At 51.5% G+C, this 23,928-nt stretch overlaps 10 protein-coding genes across 10 annotated transcripts; 5 read left to right on the forward strand and 5 right to left on the reverse strand.

Annotated features, from left to right (window-relative positions):
* Window positions 1-1,045: 1,045 nt before the first annotated feature.
* Window positions 1,046-2,286, forward strand: SCP_1600920 (hypothetical protein; the record flags this gene model as incomplete). The annotated part of the gene is made up of 8 exons (XM_027764542.1): window positions 1,046-1,081; window positions 1,139-1,294; window positions 1,348-1,426; window positions 1,498-1,597; window positions 1,675-1,694; window positions 1,752-1,819; window positions 1,871-1,911; window positions 1,965-2,286. The coding sequence occupies 8 exons, from the start codon at window positions 1,046-1,048 to the stop codon at window positions 2,284-2,286; spliced, it is 822 nt and encodes a 273-aa protein (XP_027620343.1).
* A 1,392-nt stretch (window positions 2,287-3,678) lies between these two features.
* Window positions 3,679-4,899, reverse strand: SCP_1600930 (hypothetical protein; the record flags this gene model as incomplete). The annotated part of the gene is made up of 1 exon (XM_027764543.1): window positions 3,679-4,899. The coding sequence occupies one exon, from the start codon at window positions 4,897-4,899 to the stop codon at window positions 3,679-3,681; it is 1,221 nt and encodes a 406-aa protein (XP_027620344.1).
* A 354-nt stretch (window positions 4,900-5,253) lies between these two features.
* SCP_1600940 (hypothetical protein) lies at window positions 5,254-7,885 on the reverse strand (the record flags this gene model as incomplete). The annotated part of the gene is made up of 13 exons (XM_027764544.1): window positions 5,254-5,279; window positions 5,337-5,461; window positions 5,537-5,640; window positions 5,705-5,772; window positions 5,836-5,956; window positions 6,012-6,176; window positions 6,234-6,416; window positions 6,471-6,670; window positions 6,725-6,929; window positions 6,993-7,367; window positions 7,417-7,557; window positions 7,619-7,655; window positions 7,707-7,885. 13 exons carry the CDS (start codon window positions 7,883-7,885, stop codon window positions 5,254-5,256), a joined length of 1,929 nt encoding a protein of 642 aa, XP_027620345.1.
* Window positions 7,886-8,312: 427 nt separating this feature from the next.
* On the forward strand, window positions 8,313-9,609 carry SCP_1600950 (Mitochondrial carnitine carrier; the record flags this gene model as incomplete). Its single annotated transcript, XM_027764545.1, has 6 exons — window positions 8,313-8,361; window positions 8,413-8,457; window positions 8,513-8,551; window positions 8,605-8,726; window positions 8,810-8,946; window positions 9,039-9,609. 6 exons carry the CDS (start codon window positions 8,313-8,315, stop codon window positions 9,607-9,609), a joined length of 963 nt encoding a protein of 320 aa, XP_027620346.1.
* A 330-nt stretch (window positions 9,610-9,939) lies between these two features.
* SCP_1600960 (hypothetical protein) lies at window positions 9,940-14,723 on the reverse strand (the record flags this gene model as incomplete). The annotated part of the gene is made up of 11 exons (XM_027764546.1): window positions 9,940-10,351; window positions 10,406-10,885; window positions 10,943-11,550; window positions 11,602-11,660; window positions 11,709-12,963; window positions 13,012-13,252; window positions 13,305-13,378; window positions 13,429-13,514; window positions 13,564-13,898; window positions 13,951-14,011; window positions 14,063-14,723. 11 exons carry the CDS (start codon window positions 14,721-14,723, stop codon window positions 9,940-9,942), a joined length of 4,272 nt encoding a protein of 1,423 aa, XP_027620347.1.
* An 817-nt stretch (window positions 14,724-15,540) lies between these two features.
* Window positions 15,541-16,281, forward strand: SCP_1600970 (hypothetical protein; the record flags this gene model as incomplete). The annotated part of the gene is made up of 1 exon (XM_027764547.1): window positions 15,541-16,281. The coding sequence occupies one exon, from the start codon at window positions 15,541-15,543 to the stop codon at window positions 16,279-16,281; it is 741 nt and encodes a 246-aa protein (XP_027620348.1).
* Window positions 16,282-16,944: 663 nt separating this feature from the next.
* Window positions 16,945-17,115, reverse strand: SCP_1600980 (hypothetical protein; the record flags this gene model as incomplete). Its single annotated transcript, XM_027764548.1, has 1 exon — window positions 16,945-17,115. One exon carries the CDS (start codon window positions 17,113-17,115, stop codon window positions 16,945-16,947), a length of 171 nt encoding a protein of 56 aa, XP_027620349.1.
* Window positions 17,116-17,505: 390 nt separating this feature from the next.
* SCP_1600990 (hypothetical protein) lies at window positions 17,506-19,152 on the forward strand (the record flags this gene model as incomplete). The annotated part of the gene is made up of 2 exons (XM_027764549.1): window positions 17,506-17,535; window positions 17,593-19,152. 2 exons carry the CDS (start codon window positions 17,506-17,508, stop codon window positions 19,150-19,152), a joined length of 1,590 nt encoding a protein of 529 aa, XP_027620350.1.
* A 1,131-nt stretch (window positions 19,153-20,283) lies between these two features.
* Window positions 20,284-21,544, forward strand: SCP_1601000 (hypothetical protein; the record flags this gene model as incomplete). Its single annotated transcript, XM_027764550.1, has 2 exons — window positions 20,284-21,064; window positions 21,114-21,544. The coding sequence occupies 2 exons, from the start codon at window positions 20,284-20,286 to the stop codon at window positions 21,542-21,544; spliced, it is 1,212 nt and encodes a 403-aa protein (XP_027620351.1).
* An 853-nt stretch (window positions 21,545-22,397) lies between these two features.
* SCP_1601010 (hypothetical protein) lies at window positions 22,398-23,473 on the reverse strand (the record flags this gene model as incomplete). The annotated part of the gene is made up of 3 exons (XM_027764551.1): window positions 22,398-22,695; window positions 22,750-23,151; window positions 23,214-23,473. The coding sequence occupies 3 exons, from the start codon at window positions 23,471-23,473 to the stop codon at window positions 22,398-22,400; spliced, it is 960 nt and encodes a 319-aa protein (XP_027620352.1).
* Window positions 23,474-23,928: the final 455 nt, after the last annotated feature.

Raw genomic sequence — 23,928 nt, forward strand, 5'->3', positions numbered from 1 at the left:
GACGGCTCCTCCGAAGGGTCATTCTCGTACAATGCCGACCGAAAGTCCAGAACGAGGTAACAGACACAAGGATACACTGGCAGGCATCGCACAATCCTCACGGCCCCTACTCACCTACAATGTCAGCGGTCAAGGATGCAGTGGGATGATGTGACCCTGATGTTGATCACAGCTCGCTGCATGGGGCCCTAAGCGTCAATTTAATTGGTCCGTGCCGCACTGTTCAGGACCTAACAATATTGTAGGAAGCCGGATATATTGGTGATGCTATCTGAAGACGCTAGATTTCGACCCTCGTCCATGCACCTCTATCGGAAGAAATCGAAGCTCATGGTCGCGCGTCTTAGCCATAACCGCCATTCTCCGAGAAGGATAATAATGAAAGCAGCGTCTCTATGGATCTATGATCTATCATGCGTTTTGTATCCTTGCGGCATGATTGTTCCTTCACATGGTTTCTATGAGAGTACGTAGATGTTCTCTTTCAACTGAGAAGTTCGTATTCGAATTTGAATGCCATTTCATTCTATAGCGCGCTCGAGCTCTATCATAGGTGTGGTTAGCTCTATGTGTGGAAATCAGGGTTGTTACCTTCGTTCATTAGTTCTTGGACCACGTCGTCTGACTCATTATAACAGGATTGCACCGCATGTCAGTAAATGTCACTTGCCGCTGTTGCCTAGCGCTGAACTTCACCGCAGACCCTATCTTCCAACTTGTTTATCATTCGAAACAGCCAATAATAGCATGATAAGTATCTCTATGCTATGTTGATACACAGACGTATGATTCTTAGTTCCCATCTTAAGCTTCTTCAATGCGGCCCATATAGCCGTAGCCGAACCGCATCTGTAGCCGTGCCATGGCTGACTCGGGAGTCCCCCTTGTATCTTCCAACCTTGCTGCACTTTGCATAGGAAGTTTCCTCTATGGGATCTTATTTGTACTCTTCTGTGCATCCACGTACCTTATGGTGGAACGTCAGCACCAGCTGAATAGCACGAGATATTTGGCAGCCAGGTCACTCTGCAAGAGCCCTCTGTTTATGGCTGGAATAATCCTGTTTGCTGCTAATACAGCCGTGAGTGATCTCTAGTTTAGTCGGGATACCATGGATTCAATGAATGCATTGAGATAGATCTGGATATTGATCGTGTATCGTGCATTCATGGCCTTTGTCCACTTTGACCGTGGAGCATCTCCGGCTTCATTCTATGCTGACTTTGCCGAGGCATCTGAGCTGGTCAAACTCATATTCATCTACATTTCTCTGCTCATTGGTGATGCAGTTATAGTATGTCTTGACATATATGAAGTTAGCTCAATGCTGACTGGTCACCAACATAGATCTACCGTGTATGGGTTGTGTGGAATCATAACAAATATGTGATGATTTTCCCATCATGTAGTTTCTTGGCCTGTGTTGGTATGTCATCCTACGGGCCTACACTTTGATCTTCAGATTCATGATGCCAATTGCTCATGTTCAATGATTAGCGAGTTGTGTGCCCATGTTACATGCTTTATCGGGCAGCAAACCTCTTTTCAACCCTGAGCTGAAGCGTGGAGTCACCTGTTATTTTGTCTTTACCTTCTGGTGTGTATTCTCTGTTTCATCTCTTACTATGCCACTGGGAAAAGGAACACTAAATAAGTGAACATTGGTATTTCTAGCACAAATGTGTTTTCCTGCTGTAAGTATGCCTGTGACTTTTGTGATGTAATGCAACTACTGGTCCCCTACTCCCTAGTTGTGATAGCATGGCGACTATGGCATGTCGGCTCTGCTGTGCAACCTTTCGGATGGCATAAGACTTGGGTATGTGGGCTGCACTCATAATTGACCCTGCCTCCTGACCGATATCATCAGCGGATCCTTGCAATATGCATAGAAGGCACAGTTCTCGACGTGTAAGCACTTGTGCATACTCACTCCCCCTGGCCAACATTCTGATATAACATAGAACTGCTATGGTTGTCTACTTTGCGGTGTACGAGGCTGGCTCACACCTGCAATCAATGATGGTGGACATTTTGGCCCCGCTCTCCGGCATCTCGTTCATGCTCATCAATGTCCGTGTGGGCATGGGGTATGCACCGCACTCGCAGGGCACATACGATGGGATCGGGCACGCGCGCTCAATGCCACGCATGCCCCAGAATACAACTATTGCACCTATCGCAGTGACCATCTCCCGGGCAGTGGACTGCGATGTAGATATAGAGGCGGATGAGGTAGACATTACGGACAAAGCAATAGTGCGCGAGAACATCTCATCGGCTTGAGTTATAGGCTGCTGCAATTGATGTACAGTACGAAATATGATAGCGCTGTTCTTACTTAGGCTAGACTGTATTTTATTTGAGTGCGAAGTTCGAGCACAGCGATTGGGAAAACATTCATCACGACATGGATCAACCAGTCTATGAACCCACATGTTACTCTCTCTGACAAGTCTCGCCATTGCAATTTCTTGCCATTCGGAGATGCGACCCCCGAAGATGTCCGAATGCAAATGCAAATGATTATTCATACCCCAAAAGACTTGACAGTGTACATACGCAGAAGCGAAAGGAAGCAAAAAAAGAGGAGGTAAGCAGACTATCCGTCACCGCAGTGTCGAGAGTTCGTAACCTTGGGGTTTGCGATCAACGCTGTCCAGAAATTTGAATCCACGCTCGCTGAATGACAGCACCTCAGGAGAGGTTTCCTTCATTGCACGCAGAGCATCGGTGGTGACATCTAAGCGGTATATTCTTGGGATTGGCTCGAGTGGATGCGGCATATCGAACGCTAGCCTGTGGGATCCGAAGGGTGTTTATGCAGGCCGTGCCGTTCAGCTTCGAGCGCCCCGTGCCATTGAAGGACTTTGTGCGCGAGCTGGCTGAACCTTTCCGTCATCGAGCTGTTTACGAGATGTACTGCATGGTTTGGATAATAGATTGGCTGGAATTTAAATAAACGCATTCTGGGTAGTGAGGCCTTGAGGGCCTGGCATTTGACGCGTCTGAGGATGGAGTCGTTCAACTACAGATCCAGATCGGGGCGACCGATCTGCATGCCATCTAGGAAAAATTGAGTTGGGCATTTACAATGATTTTCGTGGATGTTTGTCGAAATCAAATTTGCGATAGTTGCGACATCGGAAGGGCTACTCTGAAGGACTGTCCGTACATTTACACTGGGGCCTGCCCTACTTAGACTAATACAGCGTGATGGGCATAAGCCAATTTTCTCCCAGTTGGAAGCTCCTAACATGCCCTCATCAACTGGTCAACGGCACCTACCTATCGAGCGCAAGCAGGAAATAAGATATCTGCAGATCAACAATGAAGATATCTGGACAGAGATCAATAGTCGTCGAAAAAGGGGACATACCGTCAATATAATCAATCATCTCGAAGTCTACAGAGTGTAAGTATGCATGAATCCGAGCACCGAGGTGCGGCGCCAATTCCTGCAACTGTGGCTCTTCCGTCGAACGCGTGATTCGCCACCAAGATGCGTGCTCTGGACGTCTCTCCTCCTGCGTGCGCGCGATCCTCGGACGCGTGATTAGCGGTGTGCGCCCATCAGCTTCAAGTTCGAGCGCGACGTAACGAAGTGATGGAATAGAGCCGGCTAGTATCGAAGGCAATTTATGCTTGAAGGTTTCTCTCCAGATCAAGGATGTAGGTTCACCGAGTGCGCTGTGCAGAGCTGGCAAGCTGACGTAAACTCGTACGCAAATCAACTTCAACGTCCTCAACGTAGGTGGGACTTGATCCTATCGTCGTCCCCAGCACTGGCCATGCATTCTGCACAGAGTAAATGGGACTCACCAGCCAACGTTGACATCTGCTGATTGACCAATTCATAGCGACAAGGTCAAGGTATTTTAATCTTGGAACAGCCCCCGCCAAGCTTGTCCAAAAAGACAGCTCTGTATACAGATAGATGTTCAGGGAGAGTATGATGGGTGTCATGTCGCGCACGGCACTGATCACAAGTTCGACTTGCGTGTCATCAGTAATTGCGACGTCAAGCTCTAGCCAACGGACTGGACATGCCACCCGCCAGTAGGTGAAGTCCCTCGTGTATCCGCCGACATGGTTCAGGCGATGCCAGCATTCGTCCTCAGTCACTGTCACTGGAGATAGCGAGGCAGCGGTGACACACCAAAGTAAGAGTGTCCGGAGATTTGGGAATGCACGCACGAATAGGGACATGGGTGCGACGGACGCTGTGATAGAAAGGTGCTGGACTGTTGGGCACTGCAGCAACGCGCCGTTCTGACTCGGGGGAAACTCATCCAGCTTGATGTTCCATAGGTCTAGCACATGCAAGCTCTGCAAAGACGCAAAATGTTCGAAAAACAGTGGGGATTGACTGGGACGCTCCATGAATGAGAGGAGAAGCTTCCGCGGTCGACTCCGCAGTTTGTTCAACATCTGACCGGTGAACGGCCCTGTTCCAGAAAGCTGAAGTTTGTTCAGGCCAGGAAGAGCTATAAGGGCTTCCACGATGCGACTGTCGCTCATGACTAGGACTTCTATGCAGGATACGGAGAGACACTTCAGCATGGTCGCTTGCGCAAAGAGGCCTGCGAGAAGAGCTGCATCCTGCAGGTATACAAGCCCTTCCTCCTCCTCTAATTCTTCCCCCGATGTCACTCCGAATGCACTTGTACACACCTCCAGATCTCGCAACCAAAATAAGCGATTGGCGACATCGGCAAGCATGTAAGCGCAGAACTCGGCAAGTTGTGCAGGCGACGTTAGGGAAACTGCGGAGAACGCATGCCGTCTCGCTATGGAGTAGATTTTCCTGCTGGTAACCGAAAGGTTGAGGGCATCCTTTGCAACGAGGAACGACAGAATGTGAGAGAGAACATCGTGGTTGAGAGAGAGGACGTTCATCCGAGAAGTTGGAAGGTCTGACTCAGAATTTGGAATTCGCTAATGGATCAACGCGTACACTAACTACTACAGTAGTGCTTCAGTCAGCACCTCGTGTCGTACTGCGCGATGATACACAGTGTGAGTCCTTCCAAGAGAGAAGGCTCTGGATGAACTACTCGGACCACTGTCACTGGAGCGGCGACGGCACAGGTTGAGTATTAAATCTTCCCTTATCTAACTTTCGAGACGCCTCATTTGTAGAGCATTTCATGATTTCTTGAGTACGGAGTACATCTGCTTGAGCTGAGAGATCTACTCAAGGCACCGAACCACAAGTATCGGAGCTATTATTCAAACAATCTCCAGGTTTTCTTACTGCTGCACTTCAACATAATTAGCTGCAGGATAGTCAATCGTGAGTGCGCCGTGAAATTAAAACAGACGAAAGCACGAACCAGGAAACAGGCCTTCCTTCCCATCCTTGTCGGTACCTTGCCACCAGTCTTCTGAGGCAGCCTCGATGTGGTAGATGTAGTCGCCCTCACGGAAAGTTAGTTCGTTGTCCTCCGCAGCGTCATAGCTATAGTCAATGCGAGAGAATCCGGTATGAATAAATAAATGTTATAAGATCCGGAGATTGTAGAGAACGACGTACTCGTAGAGAGCCACAGCAGTAAGACCCTCGGCTGCGTGCTCAGGCTCGCGTTCTGGTTCTGGTTCCGGTCCCGGTGCGGGTTCGTGCTGAACGGGTGCAGGTGGCTAAACAATCAGACGAAGTTTGAGACATTGCAGGAGGCAACGGTTATCATTATGCAAAACGTACCGGGGGCGTCGGCGGTGGCGTCAGCGGAGCAGCAGTCTTCTCTTGCTCAATGATCTCGACGTAATTTGCTACATAAGGTACCCTCTCTTTGAGCACCTTACATTCCAGCTTGTGTCAGAGGACGTGCTCACCAGGGAATAATCCGAGCTTGGCGCCACCAGCACCGACACCGGACCACCATCCCTCATCGAGTTGTTCGATCTGCTCAATGAGCTCACCCTCCACTAGGTCTATCTCGTTGTCTTCTTGCGCCTGGGCACAAGCGTTATGGTTAAGCCAATATACGAGATACGTAGATCATGCGCACCTCGTAACCATACTGCACGACAGCACACAAACCTTCGCCATGCGGATGAGAGGAGGCCACTTCTGGTTCAGGCTCGGGCTCATGCTCAGGCTCAGGCTCGGGTTCATGATGGACGACTGGCGCCGGCATCGGTGGAGGTGGTGGCGGTGGCGGAGGAGGGGGAGGCTGTAATCAATATCCACTAAGTACTTCCTTACGCACGTGCTCGCATATAATACTCACTGGAGGCGGAGCTGCTTCCTCCACTTCCTCTTCACGCTCATATGCTGCAGGTGGGCCTGGCGGCGGCGGCGGCGGCGGAGGTGGGGGAGGAGGCGGAGGCGGAGCTGCCTCAACCGGGGCTGCAACAGGAACAACTGGGCGAGTCGACGCTGGAGGTGCAGGAGGTTCGGGAGGCGGAGGGGGCTGAAGGAAGTTCTGATCAGACATAAATGCTAGATTGCCTCCCAAATCACTGACTGAGGGTTCGTATGCTTCGTCTTCCTGTTCCAGCTCCACGGGCGCAGGAGGCGGGGGCGGAGGCGATACGATACTTCTGAATGAGGAGGCTGGGGCAGGCGAGGGAGGCTGGAAAGAAGCTGTACGACTCCGTGCTTCATCCTCCTCCGCCTGCTTCTTCGCCAGTGCATGGCGCTCGCTCCAGGTCAATTTCTTACCCCCTGGGGTAGGCAGTTAGGTCACACGTTACCATACACATTGAGCGTACTGCATACCAGTCAGCTGCGGCTTGGACATAGCAGCTTCTGTTTCTGCCTTTGTCTGCATGGCGGCGAAAGGATTGACAAGCTTCTTGGGCTGTAATTTGATGGGAGTGTACGCTGTGCCAACGGCGCCAATAGTATCTTCTTCCGTCGGTTTCGCAGGAGGTGGGGTGGCAGCGACTGGAGTTGGCGATGGGGTTACGAAGCGCGCAGCAGGCTAGCAGATGCATACGCGATGAACTCCACGGGTCAACGGACAGAGTTGTGACGAATGACTCACAGCAACTGTAGGCCTCGAGCTTGTATGCAGAACAGGCGGGCGAGCCGCGGCAGCAGGCGGGGACGCTATCGACAGTGTCTCCGGCTCCCATGCGTCTGCAGGAGCTTTGCCCACAACAGGATCCCTGCCCATACCCGGAACAGGAGAGCGAGCCAACTGGTCAGGTCGCGGTGCGCTCGGGATAGCGGGCTTTGGCGCATAATTCGGCGTAGCGCTCGATCTGATAGCACTAATATCCACTTTGCCTACCGGGGTGTAGTTGGTGCCCACAGGAGCGATTGGCTCAAACTTGCGTGGCGTCTCCTTGTGCACGGAGTACCTCGATCCCGATGCCGTTGCTACGCGGGACATGATTAGCTCGGGCGTCACGTCGGACTGTACAGAGATGAGCATCCGAGAAATATGAGATGCATCATGAAGGTACCTCGTTACGAGCATTAATGACTAAGTGCGTGCCACGCAAGAAGTTGGCCACCGCGCTCGAGTGTGTGTGGAAGAGACCCTTCCGCGCGACAGGGACACCGTCGCCGCACCAGTTGATCTGTACGAACTTGGGGAGGTCACTCTGGACAAAGAAACCGGTGTAAGTTGTCATACATTTCAGGAACGATGAGACTTCGACCGACATTGGGATCTTTGACGCGAGCAAACGCATATTGCACCCTGTTCGCAGTCAAATTCCACGTACTAGCACTGTCAGCAATATCGGCGTACCTTCCGTCCGAGAACTCATCCTGCAATTCCTCCAGACCACCGTTTCCAGTGGATTGAACCTTCAGATCGTTGGAGCCTTTATCGTAGATGAACATGGCCCAGTCGATGCCCCGTGCGTTCAGAACATCTTGATACGTGTCGGTCAAATCTCTGCTTGAGAGATTGATTTGAAGAGACATTGCGCAGACAAGTCCACAGCGATGTAGAATATGGTTCAAAAGCTGGACAGCTGGGAGATATGTTTCGTGAGGCAGCGCCGCAGCACGCTCAAGCGCCCATACTACCGAGCTTTCCCACATTCGACATGATGTCACCAATGTGACTTCTGAGATCTGAGTACTCGTCATTGAACGAAACATTCTGTAGTAGTCTCGCACTAATGAAAGATGTAAAAAAAGAAGCTAGAGTGTCTTATATTTCCGGAATCTTGTGGCCGCCGAACACCACATACAGTATTGCCATCAGGTTCAACTTCCAAGGCAATTCCACACCCTGCACTGTCGCATAACGAACGTGACTTAGACTATAGTTGTCAGAATCGGTTCCTTACATTTCTCAGGTTGAGGCAGTTTGCGGAGCGCGCGTCGAACTTCCCGTAACCTATGAATGCGCTCGATGGATATAGACAAGGAGGACAGCAGTAAGAAAGCCAACCGTGCGTTTGGTATCCGAGAACGTTATTTTGGAGACTGAATACGACCAACAGTGGAGATTGACCCTGTTGTAGACTTCTTCGCCGGAACCGTGGCAGGTTCGTGTTCTTTAATCGCTCTTCCCAGAACTTATAGTACTCTTCGTTCAAGTAGGAATGACTGCTTTGGCGGTGGGATTCCCATTTGACACTGGTGTGTCTTAGAGGTTTTTGCCTGACCTGCATACGTCCTACCCGTGTGTCAAGTCAAGGTACGATTTCAAAACCCAGAAATCGCGCAGAAGTACCGTTCCACGTTTCATGCCCTGTTTACCATTGTACGCACGGAACGTGTGAGCGGCGTATTCAGAGGTATCGCTTCTCCGCTTGTAAGTCGCGTTGAGATCTCTCGTCATGCGCCATGGTCATATACCCTGTCTATGCAAAACCATATTCCTTCGGTGGCTACTAGTTGACGAGTGCTCCGCTGAACGGACTAGTCTTCTCTTCATATCGCTTTTTGATGAAATCTCAACTGTCCGATGAGAACGCAACCCCGACGTTGACACAAATAAATATTGCTGGTGCAGGCAGCGGTGTTATTGCTTCGTGAGTCCATCACAATCTAGATTCATGTACACCGAAGCGAGAATTGTGCTCTGCAACTCAACATGGCTTCTGCGCTATTTTTTCCTGGACAGATTGATAACCACGCCTACAGAGTTGATCAAGGTCCACCAGCAGTCAATGGTGGTGTTCACATCATCTTCGGCTATTCACAAGCCACCCACCACCTTCAACGTCGCACGGTTAATCTTTAAGCATCATGGAATCAGAGGACTATACCGCGGCATCACCGCGACAGCACTGCGAGACACGGGATATGGCGTATATTTCGTCGCCTACGAAGCTACCTTGCGCTACTGTGCCCCTCCACCACCTTCTCACGACCACTCGTCGTTGATTTCTGAGGCGGACTCCAGCATAGCATCGCACTCGTGGCCCGCTATGCTACTCGCCGGAGGCGTTGCGGGCGTTGCAGGATGGTTGGTGACCTTCCTGTTCGACGTAATCAAGACGGGAATACAGAGCATCTACAGTACTGGACCTGAGAATCCTTACAGGAATATTCGGTCTACATGTGCTGCATCTTACCGTTCGGAAGGTTTAAGTGTATTCTTTCGGGGTCTGGCGCCAACGCTCATTAGGTTAGAGTTCTATGGCTCGCCGTGTTCCTCCCTTTCTTATGAGCTGTCATATTTGCCCAACTAAATATGATCAGAGCCATTCCCGTGAATATGGTCACATTTGCAACCTTTGAGGCCGTGGTGCACGCCTTCTCCTGAGGAAATCTACGATACAACTGGATCTTTCCACGGCCCATTAGACGAGGGCTTGCCTTGACCCAAACGTATATATTCTGGAGTCCTGTCCCCCCCGGTTCTTGAACAAAGTCCAGTTCTCTATATTACAAGGACGGACACATGCTTAATGCTTCTAGATCGCATTACATAGAGTCATTCTATCAAGTCATGTAGCCTACGGGTGGCATAATAAAGGGGTATCGCAAGATCGCACTACATAATGTATAAATCATGGCCGTCAGCTAGCAGTGGGCGCGGGTGAGTTCTTCGGGGCGCGGCTCCTGCGATAACTATTCCCTTTGCTGTCCGGATCGCGTTGTCCCTTCTGCGCACCAGAGACCGGCTTGGCCGTCTTGCTCTTCGAGCCCTTCGGCTTCCCCTTCTTGGGCGGGCGGACAGAGGCTTGCACAATGCTCTGTTCCTCGGCCTTGACTCGCTCTTCCTCGGCCGCCCACCACTTCAAGAAGTCCGCCTCCACTTGGCGTGCACTTTCCTCTTCTTGAATCTCGCGCAACGACCGCTTATCTTTGACAGGAAGCACGTCCTGCTCGGCCTGCAGCTGCTGGATGGCAGCGAAGGACATCGCGGACCCTGTCTGGGACGACTGAACAACCGGCTGCACTGGCGGCAGTGTCCACACGGACTCACTTCTGGAAGTGAAGAATCAGTACAGTTAGAGTGCATCGGCTCAGTAAGGAACATACGAGCCGCGTCGTATTGAGGACGACGAGCCTTTCGAAGCCGCGCTCTGCTTAGAAGGGGTAAAAATGGGACCTAAGCCCGGAAGACCTGACGTCTTCTTCCGAGGAGTAGTCGGCTGCAAGCAAGGACTTCCAGGAATCGAAGTTCCCGGGGAACCGCCTCCAAGAGCAGTAACAGAAGCGCCGGGATATCGACTACTCACAAATGGAGGAGCCATCGCTGGGATGGACGGACCGGCCGGACTCGAGGATATAGCAGGTTGCGGGAGCCTCCAAGGGGAATCTACCACCGAGAGCTGACCTCCTTGGGAGCTTTGTTCGAGAAGTTCACCTTTAGAGCGAGCAGTCCTGATGGACTGTGGGCTTCGTTGTGGATCCAGGCTGAGGTCAATGTTACGTGTGCGCGCTACCGACGGAGCAGTGGCCAGCTTCACAACTGCTTTACTTGTCTGAGCTTCGGCCATGATTGCACGCATATCAACACTGTCCAGCGTATTATTCATTCTCACGTCGGATGCACAAACGACCCATCAAACTTACCGAGGAGCCAAAGACACAGTCTTCCAGCCGCCCACCTTGGAAGCATCGACAGGCGGACGTGGCTGCACTGGAGGGGCAGAGATTGGATCGTCCATCATGAAGACCCCACCATCTGGTGCGGCATTCAGACTGGAACGCGAGATCTGAGGACGAATGGTCGGGCTACTTGGAGGCGACACTATATGACCTTGTCCTCGATTCCTCTTGGTTGACCCAGGTGGTGACAGCTTCGGCGAATCTCTGAAGGTACCCGCGCGATGTGTTGGGATGATGGGTTGCGGAACATCCTGCAGAGCCAGCCAGTCGCCATAGGATTCCATTGCCTTATCTACAAGTTCGTTTGAACGGGACATAGGGTACTTTTGTGCTTGTTGCTGGCGCACAGAAACAGAAAGCTGTCTGATCAGATCAGGAGTCAGGTCATCGAGCATCCGACTTTCAAGGAGGGTTTCCATGTTCGCCGCCATATAGCCATGAAGGCTTTGAGCAAGGGACATAGCGTGGTAGTGTGTCGCATCGGCGAGAATATAACAGACGTTGCTGATGTTAACCCGCTTTAGAATAACAGCCGAGCAAAGGAGGACAAGACGGTCAAGTAATAGCTCGTTCTTTAAAAAATGAGTTCGCGAGGAAGTTGATGTGAACGTGGAAATACTTACAGCAGCCGCCATTACGTCGAACATGTACTCAAGAAGTTCATCGACAGAGTGAACGGTTTCTGGAGACACTGAGTTCAGGAAAACAATACGACAAGGAACGTACTCACCAAGAACTGAAAACAACTCTTCGTCCCCACCGCAACAAAGGAAGCGAACGACCGGCTCCACAGCCCGCCATTTCATGTGCTTCAGGTTGACCACAACAATGCCTTCAGCGGTCCATCGCTTCGCCGTCCAGTCTTCATCATCGAAGAATGTAGCAAAGAACGACGAGCGCGCGCGCAGGATCACAGAGTGGCAACGAACCTCCTTGTCTCCGAACTGCAAGATTACATCGGGCACCAAGGGATTGCTCGTCGTCCGTCTGCCTTCGCCCAATGCACCGCGAGTTTGGCTCGCTTCGAACAAACGGGCCATATCATCTGCCATAGACGGAATCGGTGTGCGCTTCACGGGCGGCTCGATCGCCCGCGCAAGCAATGGCAGCTCCAGAATGTGCGCGAGCACTTGAAGTTCCGCCTTCACCTGCGCGGGTTTGATCTTCAGAGAGCCCAGCAGGCTAATAGCAGGCCCAACCCTGATATCCCACAGAGCAAGCACCTCGTCCGAATACAAGTACGAGACAAGGATGAGGACAGTCATCGGTTGACAACCAGCGAAGCTGATCTTCGACAGCGAAGGCGTCCTGCTTGCGGACATCTTGACAGATATTCCCGACTGGCGATCTTGCACGGCCTGACGTCCCAGAAGCACCTCGGCCAGGATGGGACAGCGCGCAGCGAGTATGAGACGGTGCGCCGGGAACGAGAATCCTGATGGGAGATGGACCATGATATCTGCACCATGAGCCAGACGACCCTGGAAGAGCTCCCTTCCCTCCCCTACTCGAATCTCTTTATCACGCGCCAATAAGGTGCACAGCGAGCGAAGCTGAGCGATGTCCTTCTGCACAGCAACGTCTTCACCTTCGTCATCGGACTCCATATCGCCTGATAAGGGACTCCCACCTTGCAGTGATCCAACCGGTGGCGAGGCGGTCGACGGAGATCTGCGACGCAAGCAGCCATCCCGCTCAGATTTCAACGGGAAAGATCGCAAGTACGGCTGTATCTCCGCTAGATCCTGAGCAATGAGGTTTCCGACAACTTTGATAGGCTCCGGCTCGTAGTCGACGCGGAGTGCGCCGTACGCGCCGGTACTGTTGGCGCAGACACTGAGTATCCGCTGCATGAAGGGCATCCGCTGGAACTTGAAGGTCTTCACAGGGGCGGTCTGTACAGTTTTCAGATTGCGCGAGCGGACGAAGACATGCCCCGACTCGGTGCAAATGATGATCGAACCGTCAGACCCAAGAGCAACGTCCTAGCTATGCCGTCAAGTGGCATTCATGAGTACAATTGTATTACATACCTTGACAGCACTGAACTGTTTGCGGAGAGCCCAGAAGCGCTGAGGCTGAGGGAGCGACCACGGCTTGCCACTGCTACCGGCTGCAGAAGGTGACGGCATGGTGAAGGTAAACAATTCGCCATTCGTCGAAAGGGCAGCTAGAGTGTTGTCGCAGCTCGCGATCTTCTCTATGTCAGCACTGTTTGTGGCCTGAGGAGGTCGATAGACAGCGATCTCCGATGGGAATGAGTATGCAGGAAAGCTGCAGAAACTAAGTTGGAAGGGAGTTCAAGCAGGGTTTGTATATCACATACTTGATCTTGAAGTGCCCATCATTCCAGATACAAACCACGTCCCGAGACTCCAGTAGGCAGGCCAGAACTGTGTCCTGCATTACGGTTAGTAAAGAATGGATGCGCATATACCGACTGAACAAACCGTAATGATGAGAGAAACCACTGGCTGAGTAACCTTGGTCACGACACGGGGAACAATCTGTACTGGGTGCGCAGACTTGTCATAGCCTGGTGACGTTCATTAGGAACTGGTGGTAGGAATTGCGCTTTTACTGACCCAACTGTCCGTTATTCGTGCCCCAAGTGAAGACTTCACGATCCGTCCAACAAGCAGACGCAGTCTTACACGCGGCAATACCCTCCACGACTTTGTTCTTTAACGCACCGCTGACCTTCCGGGCCGTAGCCTGAATGGGTTCGTCCGAACGACTTCCCGCAGGAGCCTCGACAACGTATCCGAGCTGCGAAAATCGGTTGAGGCCCCAGCTTAGTACCTCGCCGGATTTGGTCAACGCTAGAGTGTGGTCCTGTGCGAGTGCGACGGATACGACGGCGTAAGAAAACTGCGGTAGAGGTATGAGGTTGTACTGGGTATGCTGTCCAGGACCCAACCTGGAGAATTGCATAAGTTGGAGAACAAATTGGCATCCTCACGGACACACACCGTCCGCCGCTACCAAAACCACAGAGTCGCACATTGCTACGGCTCTCCTCAGTCACCACGCCTGCGAGGGTACCTCAGCCACAGTGCACAGATAAGCTCCAACATAACGAACCCGTGTGAAGCTTCGACATCACGATCTGACGAACGTGGATGGGCGAGAATCGTGCGTCGATGCTCTCCTTCTCCGAGACCGGGTCAGCGGGGCGTATCACGACCTGCTCCGGATACGTCCTATCGTCCCCGTCGCCAAGCCCTAGAGCTGCATTCCGGTTGGCACCCCAGGTAAAAAGATCGGCATCGCACACATCATTGGTGCGCGGTTTGGTGCCTTCGAGGGTCGAGTTGTAGAGGTCGAACGCAGTATAACCCTCGAGGTCTTTCACCGACACATCAATCTCCGAGCGCTGCAAGAGGAGCACAGCGGACGCCAGGTTTCCGTGATATAACGCCCGGTGCAGAGCCGTCCAGTGACTCTCAGTATCCTGGAGATTGATATTGATATCCGGGTGGGCCAACAGCAGCCTGACATACTCTGTCGCCGACACGTCCTGGGCGGTCGCAGCGAGGTGCAAGACAGTCCTTCCAAGCCAATCACGGGAATTGACATCGCATGATGGGGGCGAGCTGAGCGGACTTGGACGGTTCCAAGACTTGCCACCGCTGCTGCTCAGCCCTTGGGCTTGAGCAGCGGATTGTCCGCGATTGCCACCATCGAGCAGACGCTGAAAGGCCTGCTGATTTCTGAAGTGAAAATGGGCATGGAGCAAGGTCATACAGAGGTGGAGAGAGGAGGACGAAACGACCTGGAAGGAGTCCTGATGACTCCTACGCTAGATCGTAGTCCTGGTGTCGCTGCACTCGTAGAAAAGCGCAGACTTGACCGCAGTAGTGCTGGAAGTTAGACTGAGCGGGATAAGTTAGACAAGGTAAAGTGACCGAAGGCTGATATAGAGATACAGCAAAGGAAAAGCAGATGTCTGAACGGTGGTGAAGTGACTGCAGATAACGCACATTGGTCGCTCACTGTTCGGGAACGAACGCACGTGGCTCCTACAGCGCCCGTCATAGGACTCATCCGGTCCCACAACTTCGCAACTTGTCTCTTCATAGTCGTGCTAGGCAGGGAGCTCTCTTCTGCAGTCTTCAAAGGGTGGTTTATGGACGGACGTTGAGTAGATGCAAAAGACGTGCGATTTTCGCTTTCGGTGGCTATCGATCTCTGCAACGTGGTTGCGACGTGGCAAGTATATGGCGACATTTCCGGGCGGCATGCCCTTGATTCAGACTTGCACATCTGATGTGACAATGGCCACTTGCGCGGCACTGCGGAGTCTTGAGCTTCGTTTACTCCCGCCCCCTCTAGATAGGAAAGAGCTGTCGCTAAAGAGGTGCAACATTCGTTGAATTGGCTCCAAGAGGGATTCGACATCGCCATCTTCGACATATCCTGGATATACAAAGTGCGATTAGCAGGGTATTCCGCCGACACGTGCTTCATTTCGTCGTGCGTGCATTCGTTCCCGAGGTCTCGCGCTCATACCCCATCTCTGAACCCATCTCTGTACCACCAGTCTCGGCCATCCCACAGTGATGTCAGGCAGACCATCCCCGACAAGGCGTAGGCGTCGCATTGGGATCACTGACAGCACGATCGGTCGGCGTTCAGGCCACTTGACTCAGTTTGCGGCCCATGCAGACACTATTGCCACATCACTCAACGACGCAAGAAGTCACCTCGAGCAATGTCTCACGCTCTTGCGCGGCCAGGCCTCATCAACCAGGAGTTTGTCTTCCGTGGAGGATCATCCAGCTTTTCAAGCGTATAACCGTCTCCAGAAGGAGCTGACTCTTGCACTACATGAGTGCGAGCGCGGTCGGAAATGCCTCTTCGATATGGTCTCCCCAACGTCGATTGTTAACGATGTGAAGGTTCACGGCGACGAGCAAGAGGGACTCCGTTCGACGATTGACCTCGGCCACAAGGACCTCGACAACGCCACTCAGCATGTGCTGTTCGCCCCCTCATCAAAACGTCTTCCTCCACCCGAGATCAAGCAGGTATTCCGGGCCAACATCGGTGTCCGGACGCCGGTTACTCGTGAGCGGCCGAAACGCTCACACGAACGCATGCGCGAGGCGAAAGCCAGAGTAGTGGCACAGGAGCCGAAGAATATGAACTGTGAGGCGGGCGAGAAGTGGCATCAGATGAGCAGGTTAGAGCGGTCGTCCCTGCCGTTGGAGTCGGAGCAGTTTATGGGGCTGCAGCCGCAGGCTTTCTATATCCCCCGAACATATCAACCGCTCACGTTGGAAGAGGCTCCGACGTCGTGATGCTAAACCAAATGTTCCCGTCCCCCGTTCGGTCGCTTCGTACGTTTCTGCAGTCTAAATTTTTTACACGTTAGCATTCATGAAATTTATCGTGTCGACCGGATCCATCATTCATGTATGTTGTTCCATAGCAGTACCATTAGTGGGCCACTGATAGTATCAACCCATCAGCCAGTGCAAAAATAATAAGACACTATGCATACTGTAAAATTTCCAGTGCTAGTACGCTATCTCAAAAAATACGACCTCACCCTTCGCAGTACTAGGTTTTGGCCCTTGCTTAGAGTTGGTTCGGGAGGACGCGCGTGTATCAGACAATAAGGCAAAAAAAGTTACTCGGTATTTTGCAAATTTTAAACATTTGACCTGCAGAAGATTATGACATGGAGTTGTTCCATGACCTCACTGGTTCGTTCTAGTTGTCGATCGGGAAAAATCTGAGCTTTGTTGTTGCGTTTGGACAGTCTTTGGATATTAGGTAGGTATATGCATAGATAGTGATACAATACACACGAATTTACACTGTGGAAAATGTACGCGGACGCGTTCTCGTCGAACTCCTGGCAGTCTCCGGCTACGTCTGGCCCTTATCCTGGCGAGCACTGACGGTGTCGTGCAATGTATCTTTGTGAGGTCTGTGTCGCCTCCGAGTCCTGCGTGCGATCACCAGTACTTGCCGACGATGTGGCGCCTGCAGAAGGCCTCCATGATACCGGTCGCATAGCCTTTGGCATGAGACGCCTTGTACTCGGCCTCACTTCCTACGTGGTCCTGTTCCTGTTGCTGCGATGAAGCCCCGGTGAGCTTCAATTGCCAATATTCCTGGCCCTTCATAGAGTAAAACTAGCCGGAGGTCTTGGAGGGACAAGTCAGCATTGATGTGACGGTGACGGGAACACAGGGAAGCGGCATACCTGGGCTGTGGCTGGAAGACATGGTGATGATAGAGAAGGCAGAAGGCCTGCAACTATTTTCTCGCGCGACGCATCTAGCTTGAAGCTTCTACTTTTGGTCGGTACATCGCCTAAAAGGATCATCAGGCAACTTCCGACCTAGCCTCAACGTGTCCGCATGTTCAACTTGTAGACTCACCCATTGCCGTTTGGCAAGCACTCAAATCTAACTTGCCAGGTACGTGACAATGTACCGTGTCGACGTGAACATTATTCGGATAGATTATTCGTTCACTCAATACAGGTCCCAGCTGCAGAGGCGTGAGTCTGCATGGATTCTCCGCAGGATCCAGTGACGGAAGTGAGTGCTACGCTTCGTTGTCGTTCCTCTAGTCGCATTAATGGAGATCTTATAAAGGAGCTGGGGGATAGTCCATGTGAACTGCGACTGCGCAAGGACAATATCGAACGCTTGTTCGAGAGCCAAGATCTGCGCACTCTGGAGGTCGCAGTTGACCGCACGCAGCACCAGCTCGACGAATTGCAGGAGCTCCATTCACGTCTTCGTGCCCACCTCGAGCTTGTATCCTCTCTAGCCGCTCCCATCAGACGCATTTCGGAAGACATCCTCCGTCAAATCTTGATATGCAGATGGTCTGACACCAATGAGAGGGACCGGCCACTGTTCACCCTATGCGTCGCGTCTGTGTGTCGGGCTTGGAGAGAGGCGGTGATTGACGCGTCCGTGTTGTGGTCGACTATCCCCGTTGATATCGCTCTACCACCTCCGTCCGCCCTCCCCTTGTTCGTGGAGCATTCGCGCTCGCGGGGGTTGGAAATTCACATCAACTACTTGCATTCTGACAGTGACTCAGAAGAAGACAGCGGTAGCAGTCCTGACCATGACAATGTTATGTCATCGCGGATGCAACGCCAAAATTTGACTGCGGTACTAAAACTTCTTGTCCCTCACCTCACTCGCTGGAAGTCCCTCTCGATCTCTCTTCCTTTCATCGATCTCAAAAAGGAAGTGCTTGCCTCTATGAGAGGACCTGCCGATCTCCTAGAAGAACTCGTCATATACTCGAGGGGTAAATCGAACCCCTTGCCAGCCGATCTTTTTCCCGCTCACTTCAAAGCCCCAAGATTAACCATGATGCTGCTCGATTCATGGCAGCTCCCTAAAACTCTGGTTTTCCAGAGTGTTCTTCCTGCTTTGCGAGCACTTAGGCTGACACGTCCCAAGGTGCCGAATCGAATGAGTCTGATGCAAGCATTGGGGCCTTTGCGTCACCTCCGGTGTCTTGAACTCATATGTCCAGAATTCGATAATATATCGGCCGTTGATTACTTTCCGAGAGTCCCCTTGGTGAACCTGAAGAAACTTTTGGTGATAGCCCTAGAACCCGGAGCAGTGCGTGCACTGCTCTCCTCTTTTTCCGCCCCACGCATGGCGCGTTTCAACTACATCCATCCCATCTTTGACAACTCCGAGGTCCCCCTTGTCATGGAACACCCGCAGGCCTTTCCGTCACTGCATACGATTCTCATCGACGCACGATGTAGTTACCCCCCTTCTATGGGTGCAGTTTCTCGCTGGACCCAAGATTTCCAATGTGCGCATATCAATTTGGTAAAAAACCACGATCATATCAAGGAGTTCGTCGCATGCGCGCGTAACATGAAGGACCGGCTGTTCTTTCCAGGGCTATCGTCTGTGATCATCCACAGCGAGAATCATGTCACCGTAAAGCTGCTTCGCGATCTGGTACGAGCTCGCGGTCGAGCTGCCATTCCTAGTCATTTGCAAGGTTGCGATAGCCCGTCAGCAACCCTGAAGGAGCTGGAAGTCTATACCCGCTGTCGCCTTTGCCCACAAGATAATGAATGGTTTAAGAACAACTTGGAGAGCTTCTCGTGGTCATTCGTGGAAACGATCTTAGATGACACTATCATATTGTCCTTCGCACCTGCATGATTCGCCTTGTTCCTACAGTGTCGGCATTGACATGAGTTATAGTGCTCCCGGTGAGCACCAGCACATATCAAGCAGCTTGTGCTCTACTTACAATTTGTCTGCCCTCTTTCAGATCGGCTCAATCGTCTCCATGTTGACGATGCTTCGCCTACACCAGCTCAATGTACCTGCCCTTCTTGCGTTATCAATGATCATATGCGCCTCCGGTGCTGGACACTTGCAGGTCTCGAAGCCGGCATCGGCAGTTAACGCGTCATTTCCGTCAATAGAGTTGTCCTTCTCGCCGTCTGCATTGCGGACTGTTCACTTTTTCCTGCGGTTCCAAGTTAGCATAATATTTAGCCTACCTAATAATGCTGTGTGAATTTTTGTCTGCGGAAGCAACGACTCTGATGTGCGGCTCTCGAAAGATGTGCAGTCCGTGAACATTTGCCGTGTTCCCTTCAGGTGCACCATAAGTGAGAGGAGTTGTATCGCCCACTACAGGAAGAAACCAGTACATCAGCAAAAGTCAACTTTTGGTTACCTCCATTTACCTCCCTTATCTCCTTAATTAAGGAGGTCTCCGTTCTTAATTGGGCAATTAACGCCGATAAGGGTGACTAATGGAGGAATAAGAAAAAGGATCTCCTTATTTTTCCTTAATCAAGGGTATAACACCGGTAAGCAAAAGTTGACTTTTGCTGATGTACTTGTCGAGATACCGCAGCTGGCGTATATATAGACCTCCATGTTAGATGGGCAAGTTCAGTGCGGTTTAAAGTTTTAAGAAAAACCCATTGCATTTCGGCCTGGTTTGAAGTTTCTCACCAGCAAGAACCTCAGCCAAGAGGTGGGAACGCGGAGACATAAATCAACGTTCGTGCCTCAGGATGTCCGTGTCTGACGACGGCCTTTACGGCTCCGCGGCCCGATCCCTTCGAGGTGAGCGTCTAGCAGCAAGAACGAAAGGTTCGGAGATCAGCCTGGTACCTAGGCTCGTTAACCAGCCTCTAGTAGAATAGGAAGGAGTCTTTCCTCTCTTTAGACCTTGCCGATCTGGGTGCGTTCAGTTAATCACCGTCCTGCCATAAAGTACATACCGGAAAGGCTGATGGTTCAGTTGCAGGGGTAGTATACATATAGCTTACGATGCAGTCCGGCAAACTGCCCCTCGAACTGTGCGAGGATATCATCGGTCGCGTTCCGGACGATCGCAAGACTCTGGCTGCCTGCGGTCTTACATGTCGTCAGTGGCTTCCGATCATTCGTCCCCGCCTCTTCCGCTCTGCCAATATATCTCGCAAGGAGGACTGCATCCGTCTGGAAAAAGCCTTAAACGCGCCGAAAGGAAGCGTGCTGGGCATCGGTCCTTATATCGAAGAACTCATTATCCAGAGCCGTGGCGGGCCATTCCCCCCGACTTGGCTGGACCGCTGGTTGCCCCGGTTGTTACCAAAGTTAGATCGGGTCCGTCATCTTACTCTGAACAAACTAGATTGGCACAGAGGAGGGCTGCGGGAGGCCACAAGGAACTGTATCCTCACATTCTCTCGCATTGTCGACACCCTCGTGCTTGACGATATCATGCTATTCGACGAGCCTCTCGGGCTGTGGAAGTTGCTCAGTGCATATCCGAAGCTGAGCTCACTTTGGATCGGGAACATTACAGAGACGACCTCGATGCTTCCACCTGTGCCTGCGCTTGAAGCCAGCGATGGCGTTATCCAAATTCAGAATTTCGTCCTGAAAAGAGTGGTCGCATACGAGTGTCCGTCCATTCACTTCCTGCTACAACCTCCATTCCAATTGCGCTTAAGTGTCCTCTCATGGGGGGAAGTTACGGTGGGCACGAACGCATCCCACCTGGGTGCGTTCCTTATCGAAGCGGGGAGATCTCTCCAGCACCTCGACTTCACGCTGAAGAGACTTTGTAAGTGTGTTGAACCATTATATGAGTTCTCGAACTTACGTCCTGCAAGTTGATCCGTCAGAGTACTTCAGCCTGGCCAGTAACATGGAGCTAATATCTCTCCGTATAACTAACAAACTTCCGATGTCGCAATTCACCTGTGTTCCAACCCTCATTTCGGAGATCGCCTCACCCAATTTTCGACAACTCGATTTTGAATTCGAGGACCCCTTTGACTTGGGGCGCTATTTCGAGATGGATTGGGAAGAAATAGACGAAGCCCTGTCTTCGTTGGGCCACCGTCTCCCATTTCTGGTTATATCCTTCAGTTACTGGCCGTGGAAGCGCACGCATGCCATCATTGGTTGGCTTCAGAAGATGCTCAATTTTTTGCTGGCGCAGCTGCCAAGACTTGCAGCTTGCGGGACAACTCTACGTGTTTTATGTTGTTGTGACTCGTGTGGTCGCAACTCAGGGCTATTCGTGTCTAATTCGATCTAGAAAGTTGATAGTGAGGTACATGTCTTCTGAATAAGTTCAATGGACTGTATACATCATATCTGATCACTACTTGCTTCACTATGTAAGGTTGTAATTATGATATGTCATCAGAGATATTTAGGATGACGCACCTCATTGCTAACCTTGAGTCAGAAACAATGTGCATTAAATAACCATGGCACGAGCGCTTTGCCATCTTATGTGCCAAGGTAATATACTGACAGTGCTCGAAATACATGCCGCCGTAGTGAATGTGAACGGGGTTAATGACAGAAGTTAATTCCGATAGAAAGACATTTACCCGTTAAGGGGGGCCAGTGACTGCTGAGGGCAGCTCGGGCAGGGCCATACGACAATCCTAAAGACAGTACTGTGTAGGTTAGGTCCATCGAGGGCAAACAAAACTCACCATGGTCCTCATACACGGAACTGGGAAGATACACTTTGCATGTAGAACGATATCGCAGGTCTGAGCGAGCGAGCAGTCCCGAGAAGAAATAGAATTGCAGCATAACTAACAGTCCAAGTCCAAAGGTCTGTATCTCGTGGGAAGGTGGAGATGATAGAAGCGGAGCGAACGACAGTGTGTTGAAACAGTGGCAGACGGCGAAATCTTTTGAAAAAGTGGTAGTGTTGGGACGCACTGTCGTTATGCGATAGCAGTGGCGAACAGTGAGATGAAAGTGTGACCTACAATGAATATTTGGCGGATAAAGCCAACGTATTCGGGATGGGGTAGGATGGATAACCGAAATACGGGATATTGACTAGTAAATCAATCTTGGACATAATGACAGACGTCGCGAAAAACTTACTTCTAACCTTACACCGTCATGAGTATGTCGAGCACCGTTCAAGTGTATCCCTGGCTCAGGCGATTTTCACCACTCCGATCATCCAACTTGAACGTATGACCAAGGTTGCTCCAGATTCTCACCCGCTCTTTCCTATGACGGGTCTTTAGACGGTCTAAGCACTCGTCGCACAGGCCATCCATACTGTCAAACCATTCATCCATATCCCGCAGCGGGTTCCTCGAAGTGCACAACTCCAAGCGGTTTGCTGAGCGTGTGAGCTCAGTCAAGGTAGACAAGCAGCTCTGCTTCGTGATGCAGTCTCTACTGAGATTCGTGGCCACAGGGAGAAAGAAGCTGGTAAGGAGATTACTGAGTCGTTGAAGCATATCCCTTGCTTGCATGCAGCACCGAATGTCTTCCACGGAAACGTCCCACTCGTCAGAGCCTTGTCCGGACCGTAGAGCGTCTTCAAGGAGAGATTCGGTATCGCTCTGAGAGTACATGTAGAAGGCGATTGGCAGCACGGAGTCAAGCTCGGATGGGTGTATGCGGCGAGCAAGGGTGATAATCGGTTTGGTGGAGGGATGAAGTTTAGGGTCCACCAAGTTCTCGGTACGGGAACAGTAGAATCCCGATCTAGTCTTGAGTTCCTCGAACGTGGAAGAAAATGCTGTCTTGAGCCGAGAGACGGCCCTTCGGAGGAGCGGTGGGATATTGTACTTGTGTGCTAGGCTTGCCACTCCGATCAGAATTGGGTAGATTTCATGGTCATACCATATATCATAAATGGAGGCAAGATTGTCAAGATAACTGGACGGGACCGAATAACCTGAAAGTTAGCTGAGAGGACAATATCAGAGATTACAACTGACTCAATGTCATAGAGAGCGCGGAGCGTATACTCTAGGTGTTGTGGGTCATCCGATAAGGTGACGATAGAGGCACCGTGGAGCATGGGGGCATCCGACGGCTGAGGAATTGTGAAGAGATCCGAAAATACTGTTGAGTACCTGGACAGGATGCCACGGTGCACACGGCATGTGCGTTCTCCAGCTATTAACACGACGTTGCCGTCCTCGAACCACAGAGGGTCTATACGCGACGTATGAGACAGATCCGGGAGTGCAGCCATAATACCGCGTTCTATGTCTGGCCCAGAGACAACTCTCCTTGAAGATGAATTGCTTGGAGTTGTTTCGAATCACAACGAGGTTGAGGCAAAATCATGACTAACGCTTAGCATCCTGGCCCGAGAGCATACAGACTTCAAGTTGCACACTTACAACGAAGCATTGGAGTGCTTGAAGACGTTCTACCTGTAGTTTTTTACTGTGAATCAGCCTATTGTGGTTGATCGATCATCAGATCAGGCCATCGTGACGGTATCGTACGCCACTCACGTGATGGCTTGGACGCGTTCGCGCTGCAAACGCGGGGGGGTCCGTGCGCACATCTCCTGCAGTATAAGAGGCGGGCGGGAACATCCAAAATCTTCACCACTCTGGCCTTTTGGCTTAGATCAAGTGTAGTATCTGTTCTTAATAGTTTAACCACTATTATGGAGGCACCGCCTCCATTATTGGTTAT

The sequence above is a fragment of the Sparassis crispa genome, assembly GCF_003851025.1.
Source record: "Sparassis crispa DNA, contig_000015F, whole genome shotgun sequence".
Classification (NCBI taxonomy): domain Eukaryota; kingdom Fungi; phylum Basidiomycota; class Agaricomycetes; order Polyporales; family Sparassidaceae; genus Sparassis; species Sparassis crispa.